Below are 12,767 nucleotides of genomic sequence, written 5' to 3'. Positions count from 1 at the left end.
CCCTCCCTGCTCTTTCTACCTAACATAAATGAAGGGCTGTAGAAGCTCAAGGCTGTCTTTGCTCACCAGAAGCAAGGAGCCCCCTGACACATTCTTTCAAAACAGATCTCTTGTCTTTATTTCTGCGTTTGTCCCCCTTCATTCACTTCCGTAGGAACTGTCAGTGACAAATATGGATATTGTTGAAGGTGTGGAGAGGGAAGAAACCTTTTTTTTTTTTTTTTTTTTTTGAGATGGAGTCTCTCTCTGTCGCCCAGGCTGGAGTGCAGTGGCATGATCTCGGCTCACTGCAACATCAGCCTCCCAGGTTCAAGCGATTCTCCTGCCTCAGCCTCCTGAGTAGCTGGGACTACAGGCGCACACCACCACACCCAGCTAATTTTTTGTATTTTTAGTAGAGACGGGGTTTCACCGTGTTAGCCAGGATGGTCTCAATCTCCTGACCTCATGATCTGCCCGCCTTGGCCTCCCAAAATGCTGGGATTACAGACATGAGCCACCGCACCTGGTCAAACCCTTGTTTGTTAGACAAAAACTTGCCAGTGTTTGGTGAAATTGATTAAGAATAGGCCTTTAGGCCCCTTGGTCCCACTCCTGTGTGAATGGTCAAGAGGAATCTTGTATAGATATATAAGTGGCACACTCAAAGTGAAGGTAACCTAGGTGTCCATTACTGAAGGACTGGGTTACTAAACATGGTGGATGTATACTATGCAGTGGCGCTTCTCAAATCCTAACATGCGCTGAGTGCCCTCACGATCTTGTTATAAAAAATGCAGATTCTGATTCAGTTGGTCTGGTTGAGATCTATGACTCCAGTTCTAATAAGTGATTCAGAAGCTGCTATTTTCTGCACCATGCTGTGTGAAGCAAGGGTAAAAACCAGAGTAGTGCTGTTCAAAGGGACTTCCAGTGATGATGGAAATAATTCTATCTATAATATATCTGTGCTGTCAATATGGCAGCCACTAGCCACATATGGTTATTGAAATGTTGTGAGTATGACTAAGGAATGGAATTTTAAGGTGCATCTAATTTTAATTAATTTTAATCAAAAATTAAATGGCCACACCACTTCTAATGGCTACCATATTGGACAACATATGTCTAGAAGACTCTGGGGCAGTTAGAAGCAACGAACTAGATGAGCAAACAGTGATGCAGGTAGATTGTTGCAAGATTATTTGACGAAATCAGATGACGTATTTAATAATACAACCTGACTCCTCACCTACACTGACCTTCCTTCACACACTATTTAATTGAATGTAAAATACTGTTGATTATATTTGCACTTTATTTTGTAGACTACTCAGAAAGAAAAAGAAGTTGTCAATTAAACTATGAGGTGTAAGACATCATGCTGAATTAAGATGTAGATGCTTCCTAATTTCAGAGATGTGAAAAATATGAAAAGAATGTGTCTTTAAATCAATAAAATATAATGTTCAACCACCATAGCTGGAACTTTGAGTTGCAAATAAGATTAAAGTAGTCTAAACTATTTTTATTTAGCTTTATAGAAGGATGCAGGGTGAGAACTATAGCATGAGTTATATCATGTCACTGGGTGCCCAAATCTACCCAAGTACACAACTTATTTTCTCTCCTTTTTCCTATAAGACTTATATGGCTGCTGAGTATTAAATCTACAGTGTGTGTTTATCACCTTGACACAGAAGGTGCAACCTCCACAAACTGAGACAAGGACACTATAAGAAAAGAAAATTATAGGCCAATATCTCTGATGAATATAGATGCAAAAATCCTCAACAAAACACTAGCAAACTAAATTCAGTAGCATATTAAAAACATCATACACCATGATCAAGTGGGATTTATCCCTGGAATATAAGGATGGTTCAACATGCACAAATCACTAAGCATGATATACCTCAACAGTATGAAGGATAAAAATTATATGATCGTCTTAATAGGTACAGAAAAATCATTTGGCAAAATACAACATCGTTTCATGATAAAGTCAACAAATTAGGTATAGAGAGAATGTACCTCACATAATAGAGGCCATATATGACAAGTCCACAGCTAACATCATACCCAATGGTGAAAACTTGAAAGCTTTTCCTCTAAGATCAGGAACAAGACAAGGATGCCCACTCTAGCCATTTCTATTCAACATTAGCACTAGAAGTCCTAGCCATAGTAAGTAGGCATGAAAAAGAATAAAAGGCATTCAGATCAGAAAGAAAGAAGTAAAATTGTCTCTGTTTGCAGATGACATAATCTTATATGTAGAAAATCCTGAAGAGTCCACCAAAAAACTGTTAGAACTAATAAATGATTCAGTAAAGTTGTAAGATACAAAATTTGGTTGTGTTTCTACACCCTAACAATGAATTATCAGAAAAAAATTGAGAAAGCAACTCAATTTACAATGGCATCAGAAACAATAAAATGCTTAAAAATAAACTTAAGCAAGGAAGTAAATAATCTGTACACTGAAAACTATAAAACGTTGATAAAAAAATTGAAGACAACATAAAGAAATTGAAAGATATCCCATATTTGTGAATTGGAAGAATTAATATTTCTAAAATGTCAATGCTAACCAAAGCTATCTACATTTTCATTTTAATCCCTATCAAAATTCCAATGGCTTTTTTTCACAGAAGTAGAAAAAAAATCATAAATACGGAAACATGAAAGACCCTGCAATCTTGGGCTAGAAGAACAAAGCTAGAGACATCATATTGTCTGATTTCAAAACATAATACAAAGCTATAGTAACCAAAACAGCATGGTACTGGCACAAAAACAGGCATATAACCAATGGGATTGAATAGAGAGCTCAGAAATAAATCCATGCATTTACTGCCAACTGATTTTTAACCCAAAGGAAAAGGATATTCTCTTTAACAAAAGCTGTTGGAAAAACTGGATACCTGCAAGGAGAAGAATGAAATTGGACTCCTATCTCATGCCATGTACAAAAATCAACTCAAAATGGGTTAAGGATTTAAACATAAGACCTGAAACTGTAAAATGACAAGAAGAAGACATGGGGAAAAAACTTCTTGACATTTGTCTGGGCAATGATATTTTAGATATAACCCCCAAAGCACAGACAACAAAAGTAAAAATAAACAAATGCGATTGCATCAAATGGAAAAGCTGCTGTGCACCAAAGGAAACAACCAACAGATAATGATCAACAGAGTGAAAAGACAGCCTACCAAATGGGAGAAACTATTTGCAAATGATGTATCTGATAGAGGGTAAATATCCAAGATACATAAGCAATGCAAAAACTCAACAGCAAGAAAACAAATAACCCAATTTAAAAAATGGACAAAGGGCCAGGCACCATGGCTCATGCCTGAAATCCCAGCACTTTGGGAGGCTGAGGTGGGTGCATCACCTGAGGTCAGGAGTTTGAGACCAGCCTGGCCAACATGATGATACCCTGTCTGTACTAAAAATACAAAAATTAGCTGGGCATGGTGGCAGGTGCCTGTAATCCCAGCTGCTTGGGAGGCTGAGGCAGGAGAATCACTTGAACCCAGGACGGGGAGGTTGCAGTGAGCTGAGATCACACCACTGCACTCCAGCCTGGGCAACAGGGAGAGACTCTGTCTCTGAAAAATAAAAAAGGGCAAAGGACCTGAAAAGACATTTCTCCAAAGAAAACATACAAAGGACCAACAAGTATATGAAAAGGTGCTCACTATCACTAATCATCAGGGAAACACAAATTAAAATCACAGTAAGACATCACCTCACACATTTTGGAATGACTAGTATAGAAAAGGCAAACAATAACAAATGTTGGCAAGGATGTGGGGAGAAAAAAGTGAATCCTTGTACCCTGTTGGTGGGAGTGTAAGTTGGTGCAAGGAAATGAAATTGGTATCTCAAAGTGATATCTGCGCACCCGTGTTCATGGCAGCATTATTCATAATGATCAGGATATGAAAACAACCTACGTGTCTGTTGATGGATGAATGGATAAAGGAAATGTAATATATTAGTATCAGTATAATTTAATATTATTCTGCCTTATAAAAGAAAGAAATCCTGTCATTTGTGACAACATGGATGGACCGGGAGGACACTGTGTTAGGTGAAATAGGTCAGACACAGAACGACAAATACTGCATGATCTCACTTATATGTGAAATCTAAAAAACTCAAACTCTTAGAAGCAGAGAGTAGAATGGTGGTTACCAGAAGCTGGAGGATGGGGTGGGAGGATGAGGAAAAGGAGGGAGCCTCTACTTCCCAGCAATCTTTCGTGCATGTCCCAGACCTGCCACCTTAGGGTTCCCCGATACTGTGGTGTCCCCACAGAACATAAGGGGAGTACAACATTCTATTTTATCTGTACTCTGTAGTATCCAAGCACAGAACTTTGAGAAGACAGACACTAAGATCATTAGGTCATTCCCAGGCAGACCCATCCAAGGGTGCCTGGTAAAGGTTTAGCAATGACTGTCTGGCAAAGCCCTATCTATAGTGTTTTTCAATTTCAGTGCAGTAAATACTTCTTCTTTGGCTATTGTCAAGCTACTGGTGCAGACAGAGTTGGGGAGTTGGAAAGACGTGTGCAGAAACTCATCATTACAGACGTAGTACAAGAGACATACCTCACTCCCAAGCATAGGTATTAGTTGAAATAATTAGCAACAGTTGAGTTTTGAGTATTTACTGACAATTTTTTTAATCAATTATGCAATTATAAGCTTATGTAATTTAATTTTTAACAATGGCTGCATTTAGCAACCGGCTCTCGACATTCCTGAAAATTTGCTGGTAGACTCTTGTGAGCACGTATGAACTGGCCCTGGCACACACTGGGCCTGCCGCCCAGCCCAAGTTTATTGACCTCGTTACTCACAGGGACTCTGCTTTATTTTAAAATTATGTTTATGGCTTCTTGTCTGTCATCTCCTGCTAGAATATAAGTTCTGTGAGGGCAGGGATTCTGACTGGCTTGCTCACAGTGCTTCCTCCAGCACCCAGAACAATGCCTGGTGCATAGCAGGTGCCTAATAAATAGACCAATGCCTGGCGTGTAGTAGGTGCTCAATAGCTGTTGATGAGTGAAAGTAAGAAAGAGAATGAGATTCCTAACACGATGGTTTCATGTAAATTAGAAACAATACACTGTGACACTGCCTTGTTTTCCAAGGATGCAGGGCATTCAAAGCCATTTATGTCGGTGCCTGTGGGGTGGGAGGGGAGCAGAGCCAGCGATGAAGAGTGGAAATAAATTAATAAAATGAGAGAAAGGCTTTGCCTGGACAGGAACTGAAGCCTGTGATTAACTCAACTCTCCTCACCTGAGATCTGATTAGGAAAAAGAGGACATCTTCATTTGCATAGAATTTTCCAGGAAACAAGGCACTTAGTTCCCTGCCCTGGACCACAGGGGCTCCAGGGAGGAGGCTGGTAGAAAGCAGTCATGCTCAAGGTCACTCTACAGGGCTGAGGTGTTTCCGTCTAGAAACCTGATACCGTGGGGTGGACGGGGAGACTCCTGAGGAAAAACACGCAAAGAGGGAGGCAGCCACTTATCAGTACACAGCTCCCGGCTGGGCATGGTGGGGCCACTGTCTACGTGTTTCTTGAAGTCATTAATTGGATGGATAAGGCGGGGCGCGGCAGCTCACGCCTGCAATCCCGGCACTTTGGGAAACCGATGGAGGCGGCTCGCTTGGGGCCAGGTGTTCGAGACCAGCCTGATCAACACAGGGAAACCTCATCTCTACAAACAATTTAAAAAGTAGCCGGGCATGGTGACGGGCACCTGTGGTCGCAGCTACTCGGGAGGCTGAGGTAAGAGGATCACTGGAGCCCAGGAGGTCGCGGTTGCAGTGAGCCATGATTGCGTTACAGTACTTCACCCAGAGACTGAGCAAGACCTTGTCTCAAAAAATAAAAAATAAATAAATGGATGAATGAATACAATTTAGGATGATTCCATTTTTATTGCCATTATTTATTCGGTTTTTAGAGACACTGAGTGTGTTAAAAATTGTCTTCTTTGGAATCCAATGCCGGTTTAAGGGGTCTGCGCCCCTGCCCTCTGTGCCTCTGGTCTTGAGTAGTGATGGTGACACAGCAAGGGTGGGGGCATGGTGGGCAGAAAACGCCTGAAGCAACTGCTCTGGGAAAGGAGAGATCAGAGCCAGAGTAAGATCAGGATGCTGGGGCCTGGGGCTCCTGGGTCTGAGGGAGGAGGGGCTGGGGGCCTGGACTCCTGGGTCTGAGGGAGGAGCGGCTGGGGGCCTGGACTCCTGGGTCTGAGGGAGGAGGGGCTGCGGCCTGGACTCCTGGGTCTGAGGGAGGAAGGGCTGGGGGCCTGGACTCCTGGGTCTGATGGAGGAGAGGCTGGGCCTGGACTCCTGGGTCTGAGGGAGGAGGGACTGGGGCCTGGACTTCTGGGTCCTGAGTGGAGACAGGAGGGCCTGGGCAGCTGACGAGGTCCATCCCACCATGAAGACCATCATTTGTCCCGCATTGTTTCCTCAATCCAGCTTCGGTACTTGCACAGGTTGGTGTAGACACCGGGGTAGCCAGGCAGGGCGCAGCGCTCCATTCCCCAAGACACGAGGCCCTGGAGCTGTCCTCTGCACATCAAGGGTCCCCCAGAGTCACCCTGAGGGGGAGGAACAGACAGGGAGACACTAATGGACAGGTAGCCAGAGCCACCACAGCACAGAGAACCCAAGAAGCATAGTCAGGGAGACAGGCAGAGACACTGGGGTGGACAGTTGGGGACACGGTCCTGCCCCAGCTCTGAGGTCTCAGCCTCGGACGTCGGGGCACTTCCTTCCCTCTCCGCTGGGTCTGGCTCCGTCTCTGTGTACACCTGCCTGTCCCTTGAATCTCACCGGGCCCCTCTCTATTCGCTCCATCTGTAGAACATCTGTGTGTCTCTCTTTTTCTATTTCCCCGTCTCTGCCTCTCTCAAGGATGCATTAAGATTTCTAGAAGCCTCAGCACAGCCTTTCCCGGACCCATATGAGCAGAGGCCACTCTGCGATCTTTTCCCAACCTGCCTCGTCCCACTCCACCAACTACCCTAAGAGGTTTACTCCCACCTGACAGACAAGGAAACTGAGGCATGAATGCTTTGAGTCCATTACCCAGGGGGCACAGGGCTAGGAAGCAGGGTGGCCTGGCTATCGGAATCTCTCTGTGCCTGCGGTTCACTCTCTTCTGAAGACCTCTGCAGACTTCCATGCTCCTGACATCGTTTGCCTAAATCCCAGTCCCAAATAATCCCTACCACAGCTCCCATCCTGGGCCTTACCTGACAAGAGTCCTTCCCACCCTGGGGAACTCCTGCACAGACCATGCCAGGAGTGATGGTTCTAGGATAGGCCTTCTGGCACACCTCATCCAGGGAGATGTTGATGTTCACGCATTGCAGAGAGGCGGGGTACCTGGCTGGGGGGGCACTGCAGGATTGTAACTGGGTCTACCCTCCCATAAGACCCAAGTGTCCAGGCCCCCAGCCCCTCCTCCTTCCAACCCAGGAGTCCAGCCCCAGCACCCCCTCCCTCAGACCCAGGAGTCCAGGCCCCCAGTCCCTCCTCCTTCCGACCCAGGAGTCCAGGCCCCCAGCCCCTCCTCCTTGAGACCCAGGAGTCCAGGCCCCCAGCCCCTACTCCCTCAGACCCAGGAGCCCCAGTCCCCCAACTCCACCTCCTGGAGACCCAGGAGCCCAGGCCCAGCCCCCTGCTTTCCAAGACGCAGGAGTCCTCACCGGTGGGGCTGGATATAGTTCCCCAGCCTGACACTCGGCAGGAGGTCCCGGGGCTGGCACAGGCCTGGGCGACCTCAGTGGGCCTGACTGCCTTCCCGATCCGTGCGGGCTGCTGTAGCCGCAGCAGCATGAGGTCGTTGTCGTGGGTCCGGGAGTTGTAGTTGGGGTGCGTCACCTGGCGAACCACGCGCAGCACCTGCTGGGTGGCCTCCCACCTCCTCAGGTTGTGCTTGCCCAGGGCGACCTGAAGGATCCTGGCCACGACCCCCAAGAGAAGCGCTGCTCAGGGTCGGAGCCGGAGACTCCTCCCCACCCTCCAGCCCGGTTCCCTGGCTGGGCGACGAGTCTTCCCCGAGGTCTAGCCTGCTTCTCACTAACTGCAGGCCGAGCATTCTTGGCCTCCTGTGCACTTCCCCATGGCCGGGGCATTCTCTCGACCCTGCCCGAGTTGCCTCTCCTTTCGCTCTTGGGCTGAGCTGCAGCTCCTGGCTTGGGAAGCAGGTGATGATTGGGAGAGCTTGGCTCCATTCCAGGGTCTGTGCTGGGCTCCGTGCATTGAGTTCTAAGTGAAAGTGCGTTATGACTCTAGGCTCTAAATCAGAACTGATATTCTGGAGTAGGCTCCATTCTGTTTCTAGCCTGTGCTCTGGGTTCTAGACATCTTAAACTTTTGACTCTATGCTAAGATCAGGATTCGAGATCGAACCTGGATTATGACTTGATATTTTTTGTGTGTGTGTGATGGAGTCTTGCTCTGTCACCTAGGCTGGAGTGTGGCGGCACGATCTCAGCTCACTGTGACCTCCACCTCCCAGTTCAAGTGATTCTCCCGCCTCAGCCGCCTCAGCCTCCCAAGTAGCTGGAACTACAGGTGCCCGCCAGCACACCTGGCTAATTTTTGTATTTTTTAGTAGAGACGGGGTTTCACCATATTGGCCAGGCTGGTCTTTAACTCCTGACCTCAACTGATCCGCCCTCCTCGGTCTCCCAAAGTAATGGGATTATAGGCGTGAGCCACTGTGCCCGGCTATGACGTAATTTCTGGATTCTGAGGTGAGGTTTCTGTTTTAGGGTAGGCTGAGGGTTTTATTTTGAGCAATGGGTTAAGACCTGGGCTACGGGTTCTGGACACATGGATAGCTCCAGTTTCTGGGTGGTGCTCTGGGTTCCTTATTAAGCTCTGGTTTATGAGCCGTTCTTAGACAACAGTTTGAGCTCTGTGCTCCAGATGGGGTCAGGGCTCTCAACATTGGTCTGCGCTCTTGATTCTACAGGTCTGTTTCTTTCTTTTTTTTTTTTTTTTGTTGTTTTTTTTTTTTGAGATGGAGTCTTGCTCTGTTACTCAGGCTGGAGTGCAGTGGCGCCATCTTGGCTCACTGCAAGCTCTGCCTCCCGGGTTCACGCCATTCTCCTGCCTCAGCCTCCGAGTAGCTGGGACCACAGGCACCTGCCACCACACCTGGCTAATTTTTTGTATTTTTAGTAGAGACGGGGTTTCACCGTGTTAGCCAGGATGGTCTCGATCTCCTGACCTCGTGATCCACCCACCTCGGCCTCCCAAAGTGCTGGGATTACAGGCGTGAGCCACCGCGCCCGGCCTCTACAGGTCTGTTTCATATTGGATTATAGGGCTCTTGGTTCTGGACTCTGGCCCTAGCCCTTGACCTCAGGTTGGGCTCTGGGTTCTAGTTGGAGCTCTAGGTTATGGCCTGGATCCAAGATTCTAGAGTCTAGTTTGCATTCTGGCCTTTATATTCTAGACTCTGGCCTGAGCTTTGATCTCTAGGTTCTAGACTGACCTGTTTATGGCATAGATATGGCTTACAGGCATTTTGTCCTCTTGACTGGGGTCTGGGTTGTAAGTTCAGACCTAGAATTTAGGAGGGGTCTAGGTTTTACATGGGGCTTCTGATTAGGATCTGCATTCTGGGATTTATTGATTGAGTGATTGATTGATTGATTGATATGGAGTTTCGCTCTTGTTGCTCAGCCTGGAGTGCAATGGTGCGATCTCGGCTCACTGTAACCTCCGCCTCCCAGGTTCAAGTGATTCTCCTGCCTCAGCCTCCCGAGTAGCTGGGATTACAGGCATGTGCCACCATGCCTGGCTAATTTTGCATTTTTAGTAGAGACAGGGTTTCTCTATGTTGGTCAGGCTGGTCTCGAACTCCCGACCTCAGGTGATCTGCCCGCCTTGGCCTCCCAAAGTGCTAGGATTATAGGCATGAGCCACCGCACCCGGCACATTCTGGGATTCAAACACTGGGTTGAAGTCTGCTCATAGTGGAGCTATAGACTAGACTCTGAACTAAACCTCGGATGTGAAACAGCCTCCAGGTTTTGCCTCTATTCTTAGAGTTGTATGTTCCAGCTGTGAGCAGGGTTCTAGTTCTGGATTTACGGCTAGACTGTAGGTCCTGAACTGGGCTCTGAGTTCTACGTAGCGTCCTGAGTTTCTGAATGTAGACGGGGTCCTGAATTCAGCCACCAATCTGGAATGGGCTAAGCTTGGTCTTGATGTAATGTGCGGCCTCTGGATGAATCACTGGATTAGATGTTTGGTTCTCAGTAGGCCCATGGGTTCCAAGCTGCCCATCTGCTTTCAGAACCTAGGCTGAGTTCCAGATTTATGGAGGAGTCCACATCCCGAGCTGCATTTTTGGTTCCAGGCTCTTCTCGAGACCTCAAACCAGGAGCCAGCTACTACATTGGGTTCTATACAGAGATCCAGGTTCTCAGATCAGTTCTAGGGCTTTAGACTCTGGAATTCACTGGGTACAGGGACAGGGGAGGGGGTCACTTACGGGCGGCCGCAGTGAGCAGCAGTGATGACCCACTGGTCTGAAAGCAGGGCGCCTCCGCAGAGGAAGCGGCGCCTGGGACCCGCCAGCAGGGCCGCCTGCCATGGCTGGGAGCTCCGGGTGCACGTATAGCCACCAATTATCTTGTTCTCGTCCTCTTGGCTCCGTGTCATGGCTAGGAGTGGACAGGATTGGGTGGGGAAAGGAGATGAGCAAACACTCTCCACTCCACAAGTTTGTAGGATTCCAGAACTGACAAATCCCCTTCCCTTTGGTCTAACCCCTAAACCGCCCACCTCTATCCGTCCCACCCAGGGTGAGACATGTCCAATATTGGCCCTGTTATTGCCCCAACACAGAGAGCTTTCTGACTCACCTCCCAAGTCACCTCCATAGCATCTCTTATTTCGTGCCATGGCCACCTTATCCAGGGCTTTGCTACATCTACGACCCTCAGCTCTATGCTCCCATAATTTCTGTGATCACTTCTTGACATAAGCCACATTTTCCCCCAGTGAGTCCTTCCCCAACACATTCAAGGACCTCCCTGTCTCTTCCCCAACGTCCCCACTCAGTGGGACCCCAAGGATCTGCCATCTCTTGCCCCACACTTGCCCCCATCCACCTCGCACACCCATGCCACGATCCCGCCACCCCATGCCACGATCCCGCCACCCCATCGTCCTTCTCCACCTTCCCTCTGACAACAAAACATCTTTCCCACATTGTTTCTTTCCTAACACAGTCAAGTAGAGCCCCGTGATCTTTCTGTTATGAGCCACTCAGGACCTAACAGTTCTCTACGATTCCTTATTTATTTTGCACCAGATCTTATAAACACCTCTCTCCCCAGCCCCACAATTTCCTAGCACCTCCACAACTAGGAGTTTAGGCCTCCAGCATGCTCCCCCATCATGACCCCCAAACCACTCCCTGCTTTTTCTTGTGAGGTCACCATGAACATCCAGGGGCCCCAAGGACCCATCCCCATCTCTTCTCAGAGTCTCCAGGGGACCCCCTTGTCTCATACCCAACCGTTCTCTTACCTATAGCCAGGACTTGAAGTGCTGTCAGCAGGAGGAACATTTTAGGGGCTGAGGGCCAGGTTCTGTCAAATGCAGAGAAAAAGTGAGAGAGTAGGAACCTTCAACAGAACCAGGGGCTGAGAGGCAGAGACAGCGGCGCCACTTACCCAGAGCCCAAGACCCTCAGCGACATGAAGACAGAGCAGAGAGGTAGGGACCAGAGACCAGGAGGGCGGGGCCTGCAGGCTCTGCCGGCAGCAGGTGGGAGGATGCGGAGCAGGGCGCAGATCCCTCCTTGATGTCTTGATGGAGGAAGGAGGGGAGGTGTCTGTCTTCCTAGTCACACTGGCAAAGCTTTTTATCCCTGGTCAGGACAGCTGGCCCTGCCCCCACCTCCCGCCGCCCTGCTTCTGACATTTTTTTTTTTTTTTTATTGCCTAGTTCCCATTCCAAGACTCCTTGATCCTATCCCCTCCCTCCCCTCTCTGGCCAAAAAAGCAGCCACAATTGTTCATGAGAACCCGCCCAGGGAAGATGCTATAATCTAGAAGGAATCCTGGGAGGGGATCCCAGGGCAGGGTGGGCAGGGGAGGGTTCCCAGTTGCTGGAGGTGGTGGATCTAGTGGTGGAGTCAGGAAACCAGGGTGAGGAGCGTCAGAGGAAAGGGCACGAAGGGTCTGAGAGAGGGAGGAAGAGAGGCACTGAGAGAGGGAGTCACGGGAGGAGAGAGAGAGGGAGAAATAGAGAGACAGAGAGAGATGGAGAGAGAGCCAGAGAGACACACACACACAGAGAGACAGAAAGAGAGAGAGAGACAGGGTGACAGAGAGGGGGAGAGAGAGAGAGAGAGACACGGTGACTGGGGTGGGGGGAGAGAGAGAGAGAGAGATTGAGAGAGAGAGACTGGGAAAATGAATAAGAAGATATGACAGCGGAGAGAGAGGAGTCCAGGAATACGAGCACAGAGGAAGATGTGCTCCTGAGAGAAGGAACTGAGGAGAGAGATGGAGAAACAGGTGGAAGCTGGATGTGACCAGGAACAGGAGAGGCAGATGGTGGGAGGAAAACAAGACAGAGGAAAAGGGAGACACAGAGATGCAGGGAGAGAGGGGTGTGGAGAAGGGGAGAGAGAAAAGCAAAAGACGGAGGGAAGAAGGTGAAGATAGAATGGAAACAGACACACAGAAAGAGAAAACAGTGGAGAGA

General features: G+C 48.3%; 1 protein-coding gene across 1 annotated transcript; it reads right to left on the bottom strand.

Moving 5' to 3' along the window:
• Nucleotides 1-5,941: 5,941 nt before the first annotated feature.
• On the bottom strand, nucleotides 5,942-12,019 carry KLK14 (kallikrein related peptidase 14). Its single transcript, XM_055237937.2, has 6 exons — nucleotides 11,729-12,019; nucleotides 11,583-11,644; nucleotides 10,540-10,711; nucleotides 7,736-7,989; nucleotides 7,280-7,416; nucleotides 5,942-6,622 (listed from the first exon to the last, which is right to left on the bottom strand). The coding sequence occupies exons 1-6, from the start codon at nucleotides 11,752-11,754 to the stop codon at nucleotides 6,470-6,472; spliced, it is 804 nt and encodes a 267-aa protein (XP_055093912.1). The 5' UTR covers nucleotides 11,755-12,019; the 3' UTR covers nucleotides 5,942-6,469.
• Between the last annotated feature and the right edge of the window lie 748 nt (nucleotides 12,020-12,767).

Source organism: Symphalangus syndactylus, chromosome 13, assembly GCF_028878055.3.
Source record: "Symphalangus syndactylus isolate Jambi chromosome 13, NHGRI_mSymSyn1-v2.1_pri, whole genome shotgun sequence".
Classification (NCBI taxonomy): Eukaryota; Metazoa; Chordata; class Mammalia; order Primates; family Hylobatidae; genus Symphalangus; species Symphalangus syndactylus.
This window is presented reverse-complemented; position numbering and strand designations above follow the sequence as displayed.